The sequence below is a fragment of the Grammomys surdaster genome, unplaced genomic scaffold (genome assembly GCF_004785775.1).
Source record: "Grammomys surdaster isolate TR1022 unplaced genomic scaffold, NIH_TR_1.0 143, whole genome shotgun sequence".
Taxonomy (NCBI): Eukaryota; Metazoa; Chordata; class Mammalia; order Rodentia; family Muridae; genus Grammomys; species Grammomys surdaster.
In genome coordinates, this window is record NW_021604601.1 from 991,650 (window position 1) to 1,011,136 (window position 19,487).

At 45.0% G+C, this 19,487-nt stretch overlaps 1 protein-coding gene across 1 annotated transcript in view; it reads right to left on the minus strand.

Annotated features, from left to right (window-relative positions):
* Ust (uronyl 2-sulfotransferase) overlaps positions 1–9,366 on the minus strand; it is a 293,554-nt gene extending 284,188 nt beyond the window's left edge. The window contains exon 1 of the mRNA XM_028764403.1: positions 8,743–9,366. Coding sequence (XP_028620236.1) covers positions 8,743–8,992 — 250 coding nt within the window. The 5' untranslated portion in view covers positions 8,993–9,366. The remainder of the gene's footprint in view (positions 1–8,742) is intronic.
* Positions 9,367–19,487: the final 10,121 nt, after the last annotated feature.

Sequence of the window (19,487 nt, forward strand, 5' to 3'; positions counted from 1 at the left end):
GTACATGAGTTATCAGACATCTTGTACATGTGCATATGTGTATGTGGATTCACATGGATGTGTTCACTGTGTGGGAGAACATACATGCACATGTGTGTGTGTAGAGGGCTGAAGCTTGAGCATCTTCTGAATCATGGTATACTTTATTTACGAAAGTAATATCTCTTAATGAACCCAGAGCTCACAGCCCAGAGGATTTCCTGCCTCTTACTCCGGAGTGTCGGGATTACAGGTGACCACAATGCCTGCCCAACTTTTCCAGAGGTTTCTGCTTAGTCAGCAGTTCTCATCCTGTGGGTTGAGACCTCTTTGGGGTCACATATCAGATAGCCCATATAGCAGATAGCTACATTACAATTCATAACAATAACAAAGTTACAATTATGAAATAGCAACAAAAATAATTTTATGGTTGGGGGTCACCACGACATGAGGAACTGTATTGAAGGGTCACAGCCTTAGGACAGTTGAGAACTACTGAGCCATCTCCAGCTCAAGTTAGCATATACTTAGACTGAAATGCAGATAACCAATGTTTATCATTCATAATGATCCATCACTAGAAGCCAGTACCTCCAAGGTCCGCTAGGGAAGGACCACGTTTTCAAAGTCAATTGTTAGGATGTTATTTGGGTTGTCTATCTACCAATATACTACACTTAACACTTTGGAAATGGCTACTATAGAAAACTAACTCTTTCTTCCTTGGAAAGGGTGGTAGAGAGAATGCATCAGAAACATTGAATTTTAATCAGTATTATTCTTTGCAACCCCAAACTGATAGCAAATCCTCTATGTGATAAGAGTCTAGCATCCAAAGTGCACAAATACTTACAACTAAACAGCAAAAAAAAGAAAAACATTAAAGTTGCAGAAAAAGTGAATAGATTCTTGTCAAAAAAAAAAAAAAAAGGCCAAGACACTCAGGAAAGCATGCAGCATCCAGTAAGCACTAGGAAAATACAAAACACAACCACAGTGGTACACTACTTCATACTTGTGAGACTGGCAACAATTGTTTAATGGAAAAATAAGTGTTGGTGAGGATGTTGGGAAACTGGATCCATATATCACTGGTGAGGCCATGAAATAACACAGCCACTGTGGAAATTCCTCAGTGGTTAAATACAGAGTTACCAAGGGACCTAGCAATTATACTCTTAAGTATACATTCAAAAGGATGGAAAACAGTATTCTAGACAGTAAAAGTGTCCGGGTAGCCTAAAGGTGGAAGCAACCTCAACATTCATTAGTAAGTGAATAGATACACAAAATAGGACCTATAAAATATCATGGAAATGTCCTAGTCTATAATTTTTGAAAACCAACTGTGATGGTTTGTATATGCTCAGCCCAGGGAGTGGCACTATTAGAAGGAGTTGGAGTAGGTGTGTCACTGTGGGTATGGGCTATAATACTCTTATCCTAGCTGTCTGGAAGTTAGTATTCTGCTAGCAGCCTTCAGATGAAGAGGTAGAACTCTCAGCTCCTCCTGTACCATGCTGCCTGGATGCTGCCATGTTCCCGCCTTGATGATAATGGACTGAACCTCTGAACCTGTAAGCCAGCCCCAATAAAATGTTGCCTTTACAAGATTTGCCTTGGTGATGGTGTCTCTTCACAGCAGTAAAACTCTAACTAAGACACCAGATATGGAATATTAGCAAGCCCTTAAAAGAAATCATGTATACGCTGTAATGTGGATGAGCCTGGTAAACATTATGCCAGGTAAAAAGGACCAATCACAAAAGACCACATATTATATAATTCCATTTCTAAGAAAAAGGCCAACAGATAAAAACCAGTAGTTGCTTAGGGCTGGAATATTAGGGTCCCATCACCACTGGGGTGATAAATAAAAGCTAGGCACTCTTCCTTGTGGTGATGAAAATATTCATAAAGTCGTTGCAGTGACTACACACATCTGAAGAATACAGAAAATGATTAGCTGTAACTGAAAACTGCTAACGATTTTAAAAATCTTTTAATGGGTGAATTCTGAGATTCATGAATCGTATCTCAGGAAGTGTCAAAAACTGAAGTAGGCATCATTTGGAACTGTCCTGCCAAACAGTGGCTGCATTTTGCTGACAGGTGCAAATAAGAATTCCCAAGGATGTTACTCATTCTACCCTATCTCTGATAAACAAATAGGTCTACGTCACTGTTGGCCTAGACATGAATTTCTATAACATGATAAATACAGGCAAGACAAAGTTTATTTGGTCACTGCTTTTAAAAACAGGAAAACAGAAACAAAAAAAAAACAAGCAACGACTAATAAGTCTAAAGGTTGCAATTCATCAAATAAGGTGCCCTTTCTCTGTCCATCACATCCCGTCAGTACAGCTGCAGGGAAAACTGTTCCTCTGGTTAGACACCCCTCTATCAGGCAACAGATACTGTTTCTCTCCTGAATTAAAAAAAAAAAGGCTTGATTACTTTATTTCTACTTTCTCCTCAACAAACCCAACTAGTGTTTTAAGCCTAGATAGATGTCAGGCAATGTGAAGAAAGGCAGTATCTAGAGAATTCATATTTATGTGTGTTTTGAAACAATTCAGACTGAGACTAGCCTACATTAAAAACAGTTTCACCAGGCAGAATGCTTCCCCCCATCCACGCTCTGTGTTTACAGAACAGGCTGCCACAGTTTGATGCCTTTTCCCGTCTTCCTTCTAATACAGTGCTTCTGTGTCCCCAACCCACCCTCTGAGATGAGTGTGCAGCTATAAACAAGAATCTCATTTTTCCATGTCAACAATTTCTATTGATAACCTCATATTTTATGCATTCGTTCCCAGTTTTCTGTGTGCAGGCAGCCTCAAGCATGGTATTTGAGCCATATGTGACATGCAGAAGAGAAGTAGAATTTGGTTTGGAAGGCTTAGAGAAACTGTTTCTGTAACAGGTCTGGACCTCTATTTTCACATCTTCCTTTAAATTTATTTTAAAAGTGAGGAATTTCAAAATTCAGTAAAATTAAATTACATCTTTTTTTTTCTGACTCTAAATTCCCAGACTCGTATATAATACATGTAGAAATTGGCAATTCTGAGAAAAAGCATAATGTCTCCATTTAAAATGCTATAAATTAGAAATGGGAAGGAAAGCCTATCAACTGAAGATCAATCCAACAAATTTTGCTCTCATAAAGGCTAAATCACATCTCCAAGGCTTGATGATAAATCTTTAGCGTCTGCCAGTTATATGAGATCGGTAGTGAACCATCTGCCTCATTCTGTTTATATCAATCTAAATAATGTGTGTCCAAGTTTTTGATATTTCCACAGCTCAGAAGTAATGAGACTACTGCCAAGCCATTCTGCATTTTATCCTGATTCTAGGGGGAGAGGGGGTCATTTTTGATTTCTATAGAAAATTCAAGTTTAAATGCAGAAGTGGGGTGAGCTGGGTATAGTAGTACATGCCTTTAATCCCAGCACTCAGGAGGCAGAGGCAGGTGGATCTCTGTGAGTTCAAGGCCAGCCTGGTCTACACAGTAAGTTTCAGGATAGCCTGAGCTACAAAGTGAGACTCCTGTCTCAAAAGAGAAAGAAGAAAAAAAGGAAGAATTTCAGGTTGCCAAGGTCACACGGTAAAAGGCATTTTGCTGTACAACCCCAGAAATCTGAGTTCAATCCTCAGAACCATTATCAAGGCAGAAGGACTGACTTACTGAGTTGTCCTCTGGTCTCCATGGCACCTACACACAGCTGCATCCACAAATGTGCGTGTACATACACACACACACACACACACATACACACACACACACTTTTTAAAAACATTTCACTGAGTTGGAAAAATTATGAGCTCTCATCCTTAAATACAGCATCTGCTATACTTTACCCCCCACTTCCCCTCCCCCAACTTCTTCCTCTTTCAAATTTATTGCAGCAGAAAGTTCACTTTAGAAGGACTAGACTGGAGAACATGCATAGCAGGAGAAGTCCAGACAGGAGCCTAGCAAAACACCTTCAGAGAGGCTGCATCAGCAACTGATGGAAACGGATGCAGAGACCCACAGCCAAGCATTAGGTGGAATTCAGTGATTCCTGCTGAAGAAGGGAAAGGATTGTAGGAGCCAGAGGTATCAAGGACACCACAAGAAAAATCAACCAACCTGGACTCACGGGGGCTCACTGAGACTGAGTGGATGATCAGGGAACCTGCATGGGTCTAACCTAGCCCTCTGTGCATTTGTTGTAGTTGTGACGCTTGGTGTCTTTGTGGGATTCATAACAGAGGGAGCAGGGATGGTTTTGCCTGTTTGGGGGATCCCTTTCCTCCTACTGGGTTGTCTTGTCCAGTGTTAATATGGTGGGATGTGCCTAATCTTACTGCAATTTGATATGCAATGTCTGGTTGATATCCCTAGGAGGCCTGCCCTTTTCTGAAGGGAAATGGAGGAAGAACGGATGGGGAGAGGGGAGGGACTTAAAGAGGAGAGGAGGGAGAGGAAGCTGCAGTCAGAATGTAATATATGAGAGAAAAAAATAATAAAAAGGAGGAGGAGGAGGAGGAAGAGGAAGAGGAGGAAGAGAAGAAGAGCAGCAGCAATACCAGCAGTACAAGCAGTACCAGCAGCAGCAACAACGACAACGACAACAACAACAAAGCACTGTCTTCTTCCTAAACTGGCTAGAAGAAAAAATCCTTTTTGACCCTGATTCCTCACTGCATTGAAGGGGAAGCATCCTGTCTCCTATCTCTTCCCTCCTCACACCCTGCTTTCTGGCTTCCCCACTTTGCCCCGCCCCTCCATGCCTCTCATAATCTCAAGAAGTCTAAAGTCAGGTGAGACTGCAGCTGTTAGCTGCCTCTCTCCCCTTCCACTCCGAAAAAATTAAGCCATAAGCCGTAGAGCAATTGCATTTACATCACTTGAAATTAAAAATGAACCACAGTTGTGACCTTGAAACACCTTTATAAATCCGTTCCTCTCCCTCCTACTTTCCTCTCAGATAACCCCAATGGCTTCTGAAAGCAATGGTTTACTGCAGAACAACAGGTTTTCAGGCTTCAGCCAGCCCTGGCAAGATCACCTCAAGTCTTGCTAAGGGGAAGCTTGCTGTGCCCAGACCCAGGCTCACTCAGGAGATCTTCGAAGGAGTCCTGAGAATCTGAGCATGTAACAAATTCCCAAGGGATGTTGATGTTTCGGGTCCAGTGATCCACACTGAGAACCAGAAGCCTATGCACAGAACTGCTAGGGAAAGACTAGAGAACCACAGCGTCACCTCTGGCGGTTGTGCTGTCAGTGAGGGTCCAGTTTTGATCAGAGGTTGTATGATTGCCAGTAATGGTATCACGGTGTGAACAATGTGTTTGAACAACTCCAGCTGAGGACGCTGTTCCCCCAGGGAGGTTGTAGAACCCTTGGACATGGGGCCTAGCTGGCAAATTCAAGCCACTAGTGGGCAGGCTTTTGAGGAGTGATAGCCAGGCCTTACTTCTGGTCCCTGAACCCTTGATAAGCCCCCAGCACAACCAGAAACTGTTAACTAAAATCAAGTCCTCCTTCCTCTAGTTACTTGTGTCAATTTGTTGCAGCAATAAGAAACACAAGCGGATATAAATAGAAAGGTTGAGTCTGAACAGACCAGTTGCTTCAAGTATTCTCTTCTCTGCAGGCCTCACAGTTAAAGAATCAAGAAAGGGAAAGTGAAATCTTGTGTATAGATCTGAAGATCGTTTAGCCAATCAGCTGGTGGGATTCCTGGTGCCTCCTTCCTATTTGCATTTTCTCTCTTAGGCTGCCCAGGGTGCTTCTCACTGGGCACTGGAATCAGACAGCCTTGGAGGTAGCACCCGGTTGACTTTCTGTATACTCCTCCTGTGTTAAGCAACTTTCTGTCAAGTCTTATTTTGGCTCACAGTTTTGGAGCTCCTGATCCATGACTGACTGATGCCCATTGCATTGGGCCTGTGGTGGCCTAGTACATCATTCAGGGAGCACACAGTAAAGGTCAGTCTTCCACATCATGTGTGGATACTGAAAGAGGAAGAGACCTGCACTCGTCAACCCTCTTAGAGAGCACACACACCCCTCCCCAGTGACTCGACCTAAAACATCCCCATTAGTCTCCAACTCTTAATGTTTCCACTACTTTTCAATACCACAGAGCCAAGGATAAATGGAAAGTTTCACTTGTTGAGAGGCTTTTGATGGCCAGTCCAGATCCAATACCCCACTAATTTTTATCCTTCAATTTTCCTCTATAAAACTGGGACAAATGATAGAAGCTATGAATCATGCCATGCTGGGGGTTAGCTTTCATGTCCATGCATGTACACTGACGTGCACAGTTCATGTCCACTCTCATCATGAATACCTGTGACATTTTACTTTTCTCCCATGAGAATATTCAATGCATTAAATACCACTCTACAAACCTGGTAAAATTGGTGCAGCCATTAACCTGAGGAATACCGGCCAAGTAACTCTAAGACAGGAATCACATAAGATGGCCCAAATATTAAAAGTATATTCTGTAAAGAACATGTTTAATATATTATTTTGACCTAGAAATACTGGACATTTACATTTGAGAAAAAAATAGGATTTTTCACTAATAATATATTCTGTGTGGTTACACTCTAAAATACAAACCATAGAGAAGAATCATTGGCAAGCAAGTCTGCAAATAACTTGCTTGGGCTGATATAATTAAGGACATATTTTATACCATTCTAAAAACTACCTTCCCTGAAAACCATTATTTTATGTATGTGACCCAACAAAAAGGAAGAGACCTGTAAGGGTCTTCTCTCTTCACCTCACAAAGATACCATGTCTAACCCACCACTCACGTCCATTAAATAGCCATGGTCAGTTAGGAAACACAGTGGCAATACTCAGTCCCCCAGCTATGCCTGGCCAGTTCTCTCTTCCATCGGCTGACTCCCGTATTCACCAGATCTCGTCTAAGAAAACAGAATGAGCAGGTGACTACCATACACACTGAACTTTCCAATTCTATCCTTCAAACGCCCTTGCTCCTCCTCGCTTGTGTTTCCTTCTTCACATAAAGGGTAAGAGAACCACAAAACTGTAAGAGCAGGCTTCAGGTTTGATAGAAATAGGTCAACCCCTAATTACACCACGAAGAGCCAAAGCTGTAAAGTTTGAGCAATGTGCTCAAAGGAAAGCAGTCCTGGGAAGAGTGGGCCTTCCGGTCCCATGCAGCATAGTGTCCTCCATACCCAGAACTCCACCCTTAAAAGGAACTTTTGGTGATGGATGGTACACAATCAGATTCCATGGACGAATAGCCCTGACGAATAGACACTTCCCGATACTAGTGGACACTACTTCCAGGTGGTGAAGATGAAGTTACCAGGAGCAATAGCAGGTGTCTGAAAGCAGGGAAGGAAGACTCAAGGCTCCAGAATGCAGAACGGCAGACAATGAAGAGGTTACACTCAACAATAAAAAAGACCTATTAACCCAAAACCATAAAGCCTGATGCTAAGAATTGCGCTTCGGAAATCTGACCGAGGCAATAGTTTTCTTTAATCTTCCATAGTGGTTCTTGTGAAATCACAGTGGCCCCAATGTTTTTACTGAAATGAAATTTTAACTTTTAAAAATCCGAGCTTCTGTCCGAGGAAGCAATACTATTTTATCAGTTTACACCACTCCCAAACACCCTCTGTTGGTGTGGTTTTGTGGTTCGCTTGTTTTTCCTTCCAAACAGGCCTGCTGCTATCTAGACCTGTGGCTTCCTTCTGTGAGGAAAGGGACCCTTGAGGTAACTGTATGAGTCGCCAGTCTGGCAATGAGTAGCCAATTCTGGTCCCAGTACTTTGATGGCGTCTCCACCTGAACTGACTCCGGGCCTCCAGATGACCACTGTAGGTTCTTCCACTCAAGATTTACCACCTCAGAGACAACCCCCGCACGACCTCTTCTGGCCACAGAAGGTCAAGGAATTTACATCCTCCCTTAGCCAAGGCACATGGGCCAGCATCATCCCTGGGACCTGGGCGAGTGCTGGCCAAGCCTTGGCACTCAGAATCAGAGAGCAGCGAGGTCACATCTCACTGAAATCTGTTTTCTTGGGTTCCAACCTCTTCCTTTTTCAGCCACGAACCAAAAAGGAAAAAAAAAAAAGTTGATTTAAGACACATACAGGGCGGAGTTCGACAGGTCAGGGAAGGCGGCAGAGCTGACTGGCACCTAGGGACAACACCAATTTCTCCCGCACTCTCGCTGCAGTCCGCGGGGTGCGCAGGTGCTGCCAAGGAACAGACCAACCTAAGGACAGACTGGAACCACCTGGGCCAACTCACAAAAGAGGAATCCACTGGATAGAATGTCTGAAAGTGACTGGAAAGCAGGGCTAAACCAACCCACACAACTCAGAAAGCCAGACGGGACAGGATTCTAAGTCATTAACCACATCAGAGAGGACTGTCCACGCACCGCCAGGCCAGCGTACACACAAACACTCACAGACATACACTATCTACTCTGCCCTAGTTGGAATGGCGATTCGGGAACAGGTACGTGGTGTCCGGCCTTGGGACACCTGCCCGGCGACCCGCGTCGCTGCAGGCAGCTCGTAGTGCAGTAGAAAGCAGGCGATCCCAGCTGCCGCCCAGAGGGATGCTCGTTGGCATCCCACCTGGAGAGCCTCGGGGACCGTGGTGGCCGTGACAGCTTTAGATGTTTCCCACTTATCACCCTTTTCCCGGGTGCCCAACTTTTGCGGGGCCGGCGCAGCCCTTCCTTACCCAAATACTGCCGCAGGTCGAGCAGGAAGCGAGGGGGTCCCCCGCTGAGCTGGTAGAAGAGGGAGCCCAGGCAGAAGACCAGCAGGGTAGCCATGCAGAAACCGTAGTCCCGGAGGGAGAAGCGCAGGAAAGGCAGCAGCGGGATCCGGCGTTTGCTGCTGCCCAGGCACGGAGGGGCGCCCCCCACAGGGGCCCCATGGGGCCAGGGATCCCCGCCGCCGCTGGGATGCTGCTGCTGCTTCTTCTTCATCGCCGGCTCCGCCGCCTCGCACAGCCCGCCCGGGCCAGGAAGAGGTCACCCATCCGCCGCCAGCCGGAGCGCCTGGCCGGCCGTCTGCACATGGAGAGGGACGCGCCGAGGGCAGCCGGGTGGGGGCGGGGAGGGGCCGAAGTTGCCGGGCTCAGGGTACTCTGCTCATCTTGGTCCCCCACCGCTCGCTGCGGCCCCAAAGGGCCCTAGATGTCCCGGGCCCCGCCGTGGGGGTGGCGATCGCAACCCACGCCCGGTCGCGCGTCCCGCTAGCAGTCCTGGGTCCCGCAGCAGCCCGGCGCCCCAAGTCCCGCCGCGCCCCGGGCTCGCTCCCGGCTCGCCTCCAGCGCCAGCGTGGACCCCCCGGGCTTTGTGTGGGTCGCGGGCGGCGTGTTTGGTCCCGGCTCAGGCTCGGCTAGCTCAAGGCAGGGAGGATCGGGAGGCGGACACCACCCTCTCGCTCCACCTCCTTGACAGGGGCTTCCCTCCCCTCCTCGTCTCCCCTCCCCTCCCCTTTCCCCGGCGCGAGGCGGCCGGCTCTCTTCCCTCCCTGGCCCTCCCCTCCCTCTCCTCCCCAGGGCTCGACGCTGGACTCGGTGTCACGTTACGGTTTCTGCTGGGGCGGGCAGGGGTGGGGAGAGGAGGGAGCCCGAGGATCAGCAACAAGGAAGAAAGTTTCTGGGTGTGTGGGGTTTTTTTTTCCCCTTCCATTCTCTACAATCTGGTCTCGGTTCCTGCGCTACCAGCGACCTCTTGGGGCCTGCTGACTTCCCTCTCGTAAACAGTCACCGTGTTGGAGGATTTGACTACGTTTGTCTTTTCATTTTGGGAACTTAATTCTCTTTCTATATCCCAAGCGACCCATCTACCAAAGGCCGAGGTAAAGTGTGCTGGAATATGGGTTCAAAACCTAGCCGGGACGGTAAAAAGGACATGGCCAGGCATAGCGTAGAGTAGCGCCTGCACTCCCCTGGCTCAGAATCGGAGGCGCCTTTTTACTTGCCCTCCCTGGTCTTTCAAGCACTCGACTGAAAACAAGGGTACTCGGCCGACTGGAGGAAGTCCTTATAGCAGATATAAAAGGAGGAGGCTCTGAGCTCTCACATACCTGTTTCACCATTTCTCTTCCTACCGCGGGGAAGTTTCCAGAACTGAAAGAGCCCGCGGAGCTTCCCAGATACCAATCCGAGGACGGGGCTGGTGATACTTGATACAACTGCACACTTAATCGGGTTTTTGTTTGTTTGTTTGTTTCGGTTTTTACCAATCGCCAGATACAGAAGTGATATGGTTGGAGAGTTACATTGTGTTTCCAGTGTCCTAGATTGTGTTTCTGTGGCTGTGATAAACATTATGACCCAAAATAACATGGAGGAAAAAAGGATTTGTTTGGCTTACCAATTACAGTCCATTATGGAGGGAAGCCGAGGCAGGAGGAACCTGGAGGCAGGAACTAGAGCAGAAACTATGGAGAAATGCTGCTCACCCGCGGTGGCTTCCAGCCTCACCTCCTCCTGCTTTTTTTTTTTCTTTTATAAGTTCAGGGTCGCCTGCTTAGGAGTGGTTCAGCCTGCTGTGGCCCTCCTACAGCAATTAGCAATCAAGAAAATGCTCCCCAGATATGAGCACAGACCAATCTGTTAGAGAGAGTTCCTCAATAGTGTTTTTCTTTTCCAAGCTGAGTTAAGTTGGCCACAAGTGACACTTAGTGACATAAGCAGGTAAGACTGTGAACACGACAGATAGATTAACCACTGCAAGGTAGCACTGGCCAGATTTCTTCACGGTTTCCCGGGGATTAGAAAAGAAGAGCATTTAGCTCAGGCCACATGATTCTGATGCCTCTCATCTCGGATCCCTAACTCATTCTAAATATTCCAGTAATCGGGAGATGAAGGGAGAGGAGGGGGTTAAGAACCTCATAATTCCAGGACTGTCCTCCTGAAAACTTTTAAAACCTTGTGCATACAGAGACTATTCCAGAGAAAATTGAGGAATGAGATCCTAGGAGCAAGAATTCACAATTAAAGGGCAGAAAGCATACTGGTTAGTTTTAAATGTCAACGCATCACAACCTAGAATCGCCTGATAGAATCTCAATTAAAGAATTGCCTACACTGGATTAGCCTATGGGAATACCTGTGGAGGACTGTCCGCTATTGTTTAATGTGGGAGGGTCCAGCCCACTGTGAGCCACGCTATTCCCTGGGCAGATGGTTCTGGACAGTATAAAAGAGCTACTTGAGCATGAGCCAGCGGACGACATTCTCCATTCGGAGAATGCTGCTACTCTTTTGTGGCTTGGGAAGAACACAGTATGGAATAGCAAATAGGCCTGCCTTCGAGTTCCTGTCTTGAGTTCCTTCAGTGAGGAAATGTGATTTAGAATTATAAGCCAAATAACCCCTCTCTCCCTAAAGTTGCTTGTGGTCAAGTTATTTCTCACAGCAATGGGACCTCAAACTGAACAAATGTGGCTTTCCCAGGACCTGAATATGAACTTCCGTTCACAAGCTAGAACATAGGTGAAGACAACACAAACCACAGGCCAGAGAGTTATGAGGTGGGCAGCACCACACACAGCTACACTCTCAAAGAATCACTACTGCGTAGGCACCAACTGTCCCTGTCCTGCATTCTCCTGGTCACTTGCTAAGGTCTAGGAGTGCTGTTTGGGAGACCAAGTAGAAAAGAGCCCCTTTGTTTGTCACAAGAGCTCCTAACTGGAGTGCTAGCGGCCTACTTCACGGTTACTCCATGAAAGGGAGATTTCTCTGGATTAATGTGTACACTTTAGAGATGTGACTGTCCCTTAGAGAATTAAGCCCATCAGTCATTGCTCATTAGTGTGAATTACTTTCATCAGTACAATGAGTGGCCCAGAATAGATTCCCAATTAATAATTTCTGAGTTGATAAAGGCAGGCCAGCAGATAGCAGTTGCCAAGCAATCTTCCTAATGTTTTAGAGACCTCCTCTGACATCTGGTCCTGGAGCAGAGCCTGGTCCTGTGATCTGAGTCATTGTGTAAAAGAACGTGTGTAAGACCTTCTGGGTTTGTGATCCCACCCCTGGTTTCTGGTGGCAGCTGTCAACGTTCTGTGGGGGGAAAGGCCCACTTGCTCTAGGCAATCTGATTGGGAAGCAGACACATTGGAGAAAATAAGTGAATGTAAAAATTCAAAAAACAAAACAACAACAACAAAAACCCTATAGTGGGGCGAGCAATATAGCCTAGTGGTTGAGCCCCTATTTTCATTCACACAATGCCATGGGTTACATTTCCAGTGTGGAAAAGGTAAAGCCTGAGGACCTAAGTTCAATCCCCACAACCCACATAATAGAAGACAAACATGGGAGCATGTGTTTGTGATCCCATTGCTGGGGAGGTGGAGACAGGTAGATCTCTGGGGCTCACCAGCAGCCAGCCCAGCCTACATGGTGAGTTTCCAACTAACTATCGACCCTGACTCAAGGACGAAACAAAGCAAACGACAAAAATTAAAGAAAGATGCAGAAAGATTAAATAAGACCCAAAGAACAAGACAGAAGTTGTCTTCTGACCTCCAAATGTGTGGATACACACATAATCACACATCTGTGCACACATATGCACACACACACACACGCACATACATACACACGAGCAATAGCAAAAGTATGAAGAACAAACTATGACAAGAATTATGCTCTGAACAAAACAGATCTGATCTTTTAAAATATCATTGGCCTAGACATCTTTTAAAAACTTACAGAAGAGAAAGAGGAGAGATAAAGTAGTTTTATATAGGGGGAAAATGGTTCATATTTTTATCCAAGAGAAACCGACCTGTTTCAATAAAACTTTGTTCTTCAAAGTCCCATAAATGATTTTTCTAAAAAATTCAAGTGTTTATTTTAATAAATGGTATCTTTATCTTAATAAGATAGTATATCTACTCAACATAGAAAATTGTGCCAATTTTTATTATATTCTCATAATTTAGTATACTATGTTTGCAAATCTCAATTGTCAACTAGAGAGATTTAGGTTGTCTGAAAAGCAACCCTTTGAGTGTGTGTGTGTGTGTGTGTGTGTGTGTGTGCATGTGTTTGTGTGCAGAGACATTTAAGAGATGTGCAAAGACCCACCCTAAACATGGGCTGGGCCATCTCACCAGCTGGAGTCCTGGGCTGATTATAAAGGAGGAACAGAGTTGAGCACCAGTGTTCATCTCCCTCGGCTTCCTGACTGTGGATGCAATGTGGCCAACTAGCCACCTCAAGTTCCCACTGCCGTGCTTCTCCCACCCGAATAAACCTATTCTGTCCTTCCTGAGTCAGTTTTGTTAACTGTGTTTTGGAGCAATGAGCAAAGTGATGCATACACACACACACACACACACACACACACACACACACACACACACACATACACATATATATATATATATATATATATATATATATATATATATTCTTCTTCAGCAACACTACCCTAGGTTTTTCCACTCCTTCCCTCTCCAGTGGCTTCTCCTGTTTCCCACCTTAGTTGCTCACTCCTGTCCTCAGGCCACATTGGACCTCTTCCACCAGATAACAACTATGTCTCCAAAATCTCCTTGCAAGCATTAGTCACAGCTTCTAGCATGGCATCCCTTCTGGCCTTACTCCAGAGATTTCTCAGTCTTCTCAGTAGAACCCTCAACTCATTGGCCTTTACTCACTAGAATCTCTCCTGCCTTCTCCTCCTGGTTTGAATCCGGATCAAGGATCCTGATCCCTTCTGATCTATGCTGTCCTTTCTCCCTTTCATACTTTATGCTACAGTACTTTCAGAGAAAACTAGATTCAGTTAAACACAACGGTACACTTGAATTAGATTACAGAAAAGCATAAGGCTGCTTCCTGGTTTCTTATTAAACTCCCATACATTTCAGATGGATGGATGAATGAATGAATGAATGAATGAATGAATGAATCATCTCCCTGCAACTAGCTCTTCATCCAGTCTTGAGATTATGGAGGGGGTGTGAATCCATGGCACTTTGTTGGGTGTTACCAACATGACCACAGTGCTGTGCTCAGACACCTTTCTAAAATTTCTTTGAAAATAGAGAAGCTTCAGGAAAATCTTGGTCAAAATGCACAAATTGAAAATGGCAGATCATAAGACAGTCTATGGAAATAAGACTTGAGACAAGGTGCTGAAGTCATTGGGACACTATCTTTGGTAAGCATTGGTCTCACAGAATGAGTTAGCTCCTGTAAAAGTGAGTTGTACAAGAATGAATCTGGGCCCTGACTCTCTCTGTCTTCCTTTCTCTTCATGTAATCTCTCCTAGCTTGGTGCCTGATGCTGGGATGTGGTCCAGTCAAGAAGTGCCTGAACCAATGGAACTAGCTAATCCTTGACTTTCTCCAAAACAGTAACTAAATGAATCCCTTTTCTTTATAACATATCCACCCTTGGATATTTTCCTGTAGTACCAGTAAACAAACTAATTCAAAAAGAATTTAGCAGAATTCTTGATTCTATTTTATTCCAATAAATGGTATAGAGAAAACAATATTCACACCAGTAAGATAGACATGAGTTAGATATTTTCAAGAATAAACCACACACTCAAAGAACTTTCACTAAGTGCTAATATGATTTCAAGTCCTAGCATAGACACTGTAAGTCTAGTTGTTACAATGTATTGTTGACTTCCTGTCTCTAAGATAGATCCTAGAGCGGATACTTTTCTTCCAAAGCAAAGTTTAACTAAAATTCCTGGTTGCATTTATCTAAAAGCCTAATGAATTACCTAAAAGATCATTTGTAAATTTATTTTTTAAAGCAAAAACTGTTATCACTTTTGAGACAGTGGGACCTGGGAGAATGGAGTCAACAAATGAGGCAGACTAAAGTCTCATGCAAACAGCCCACTTTATTTAGAGCATCAGACGATTTATGTTCTAGAGGGTTAAAACAGTTCATCTGAGTAAAGTTCTCATGCGTTCAAGGTGTATACAATTACAAGGGTAAGCTCACATGGAGCAAAACCACGTTTTTTCCATAGAGGCACATAAAACAAAATTTAAACATTTAATTGAATAACAGCAGAAGTCAATAATACATAATCAAGTAAAGTCACTCCTATCTGCCACACCTGGGAGGAACATGAACACATATTCCAAGAACAGTTTCGAGTTTTGAAGAAACTGAGGTCACGAAATTCTTGTTTTCTTAAGAGTGTCTTCAATAGCACACAGAATTCTCTCATGACTCCACTCTTGGACTATGTTTTAGCAAGAAAACTTTAATAACACATCTAAAGGCTAAATGTCCTACCTTAATTGGTAATACCTTATTAAAGTATTACCTTAATTATATTAAGGTATAAATCATTGTTTGGTCCAAATTTTTACATGTCTGGGCAACACAGAGTCTTTGACTAGTTTTACAATTCAGCTAGCTCTGGTTTACTAGTGTTTCCACGAAATTCTAACCTGGGTCATCCTGCTTATCTCTTACTTATGAAAGTTCTTTATTAGACTTAATCTGTCAATATAAAGTCAGCTTACTCATTTAAGTCATGTAGTACGTAAATAATTAGTACTGGAAAGCGGCTGAGACTCTGTGAACAGAAATGTGTGAGACAGACTGTACAGTCTTGAAGTCACAAGTTTTCCAGGAAGACAAAATGCTGCATAAAACTTGACAGTAACTTTTAAATGCTATACCTTGTTTGTGGCATGCTGTAAATACTTGAGCCTTTCATATCGTTAGAGACACCCAGTATTCAGTTTGTTTACAAAAGGAATAACTTGGTGAATGGAAATAATATTTAGATATGGGAATACTTATTAATTGGGGAGGTATATGTGGTGCTTGTCTATAATTTGTTAAGACAGAGACAAGAGGATCAGGAGCTCAAGACCGTCCTTAGTAACCAAGAGAGGGAGTTGGAGACCAGCTGGGTGTCTTAGTTAATCTGTTTTGTGACAAAACACAATGACCAAGGCAGCTTAAGGAAGAAGCTTATAGTTTCAGACCATCATGGTGAGGAGCACAGCAGCAGGCAGGCAGGCAGGCAGGCAGGCGGGCAGCAGGCAGCCAGGCAGGCAGGCAGGCAGGAGGCAGGCAGCAGGCAGGCAGGCAGGCAGGCAGGCAGGCAGGCAGGCAGGCAGCAGGCAGCAGGCAGCAGGCAGGCAGGCAGGCAGGAGGCAGGCAGCAGGCAGGAGGCAGGCAGGCAGGCAGGCAGGCAGGCAGGCAGGCAGCAGGCAGGCAGGCAGGCATGTTCCTGGAGTAGTAGCTGAGAGCTTACATTGATCCACACACATGAGGCAGAGAGCTAACTGGGAATGACTTGAGCTTTTGCAACTTTAAATGTAGTGACCCACCTCCTCTAACAAGGCCACACCTCCTTCTCTTTCCCAAACAGGTCCACCACCTAGGAGCAAAATATTCAAATATATGAGCTTATGGGACAACTCTCACTCAAACCGTCACAGTAGGATACTTGAGACTCTGTCTTAGATGGAACTCCAGTATGTATGATCTAGGCTGGCCCTTGGCCTCTTGGACCACTGTGATCCTCCTGCCTAAGTCTCCTGTGACCCTGAAGTTGTGATGGAACTCTCTTTGCATGGCCACTAGTCTGACATTATTGGTGCAAAGAGCACGGGGCGGGGGGGGGGGAGGGGGAGGAGAGCCCAGGAATCTGGACCTCACAGGCTCACAGGAGGTCTCCGAAAACCATTCCTAGTAACTCATCATTTTCTCTCTTTACATGCACCTCACATCTCACATAAAGCGTTGGCCGATCGTGAAATATGCCTGATACTTTTCATGCAGCTGGGTGCAGAAATGAATTCCAATATACTCATTTATTACAAAGATGTTCTGGCCTTTATCGGACCGGTGGTTTGATCGAGTCGGGTGCCTTGCCTATGCAGCATGAAAATAAAGGAATGTTGGATGCAGTTGTTAGAACATTTATCTAAGTGAGTGCTGTTCCTTTCCGATGGTGGGTTTGTTTTAACACCAAGACCTCTGCTCAAAAGACAAAATTTTCCTATTTTTCTGAAACTGGTTACACTCCAAACTCTACTCCCTCCTAAGGAGACGATTAGAAGGGCAGAAATCTAGCTCAGCTCTTTCCAGTTGGGGAAGACAAAGAAACATCTTTCTCACTTAGTCCTGTTGGGATCACTATTCAGTCAGATTCAAATGCAAGCTCCCTGCTGGGGTATCTCCTATTCCCACCCAAGGTAGTTTCTTCCAGATGAAGGGCTAAGTATCTCACCAGGACAGAAGAGGGCGCTGTGTGGCTCACCAACGCAGACTTACATTTGAGGTCTGCATTAAAGTCCACAGCAGGGAAACTGCTTGACTCTAATTTTCACTGCCTTGCCATCTAGTTTGGTTGGACCCATCTGATCCAAATCTCCGAAGCCAACATGAAGTGCCACAACGAATCTGGATAAGCCATTGTCACCTTGAAGGTTAAGAACTTCTGGGTTTGGGGATATCAACTTGCCTAAGGCCAACTGAAAAGTCATTTCTTGTCTTTCCTGCTTAGATTCCTTCCTTCGCCACCTCTCACCTCTGGCCTGTTGGCACTAGGGCAATTCAGTATTCTTCAGGCAGCTTATGAATCTCCCATCTTATGTAAATGCAGACAGACCTGGTTGTGGTAGCAACACCCCTGTCTTATTTTTAGCTATTAAAGTAAAAATGCCACAGATCAGGTCACTAAACATCAAACATTCATTTTTCTCCCACCTGTGCATCGTAGAAATCCAAGAGAAAGCCCCGGCAGATCTGGCACCTACTGAACAACAACGATCCTGGCTTCTGTCCCAATGCCATGAAAAAGAGCATCTCCAGTCTTTCTCACAAGTGTGTAAATCTCAGTTCTGAGGGCCCCAACCTTTAACTTGAAGACCTCATCTCCACATTCTATCACACGAGGGGACTGTGCTCCAAACATATGAGTGCGGGAGGGGCAGAAACAGACAGCCATGGCAGCTTATAAACAAATATCACACTCAATTTTTTTCTTCTTTCTTCCACCTCAGACTCTGCAAACTAGAAGTGTTTTCCTTGTCAGTATTAACAAAAGAATGACAGTAAAAAAACAAAAAACTCAAACCCAAAACAAACAAAACAAACCCCAGGAAAGGCATTCAAGGGAATTGTTCAAGCACCATAACAATATTCATTTTATTGTGGGCCTGTGGCTTTATGTTTCTTGAATTCTGTTGATGTTGGCAGCTCCTTGAATGAAATATACCCTCACACTCTGAAGACTAATTTGACTCTTCAGAGAAAGCCAGAACTAGTACCAGGCAGTGCTGATAGACAAAGTAGGTAAACTCTCTTGTTGATCAGTAGACAAAGAGGGAAAAGATATAAGAAAAGAGAGGGCCATCTCTCCTGCTAAGTAACCGAGTGCCTAGGGAATGAGACTCACTCCCAAGAGAAAGACACTATTCCCTTCTAGCGACATAGGTTTTAGAAGCCCACCTCCTAACACCAGCACTATGGTGACCACATAGAGACACAAACTTGGAGGGAACAGACCACCCCCAAACCATAGTAGGAAGCTACCTGGAAAGTTGTTTTGGGTTGTAGTGGGCAAACACAGTCTGGAACTAGTCTCAGCCTTTCCGTTTCTGTACCCCCATCCCCACTCCCAGCCCCAAACGGTTTCCTGAAACTGTTACGTGACCAGAAGACATGTAAACACCATACCTCAGACTAAGCATACTGTTCAGCGGCCAAGCACTTCCCTAGAATGCACAAGACTTTTGAGGGATGCTCCTCACCCCACCCGACTCCCCAGCCAAGCTAGGATAAGATTAACAAAAGCAGCTTAAGTGGGGGAAAGGGCTTATCTTACAGTTCGTGACATAGAAGCGGAGGCAGTAGCATCTGGTCACATCACATCCACAACCAGGAAGCAGAGAGGGATGAATACTTGCTTGCAAGTATTAACTCCATGTTATAAGATCCAGGATCACGTGCCCGTAGAATGAGTCAGCCCACAAGTAAGATGAGTCTTCCTACAGGTATTAATGTCATCAAGATAACTCCCTAGGGGCCCATCTCTCAGATGATTTTAGAGTCTGTCAAGTTGACAAAAATCATGGCAAAGCTCTTGGTTTAGTCCACAGTACTGATACAAAGAATTAAGTGTGCAAGAAAAAGAGAGGAAGTGGGCAGGAGGGAGGATGGGAGGGAGGAAGGGGAGAGAGAGAGAGAGGAGAAAGAGAGAGAGAGGGAGAGAGAGAGAGAGAGAGAGAGAGAGAGAGAGAGAGAGAGAGAGAGAGAACATGAGAACATGAAAACATGTACTTTAGAGAGATGGCTTTCAGGGAGTAAGCTCTTGTCATGCAAGCATGAGGATCAGAGTTCATATCCCCAGGACACATAAAAAGCCGAGTGTGATAGCATCCCTGCATTCCTCTGAGGACATAGAAGGTGGACACAGGAGACTCCTCAGAACCTCACAGGCCAGCTAGCC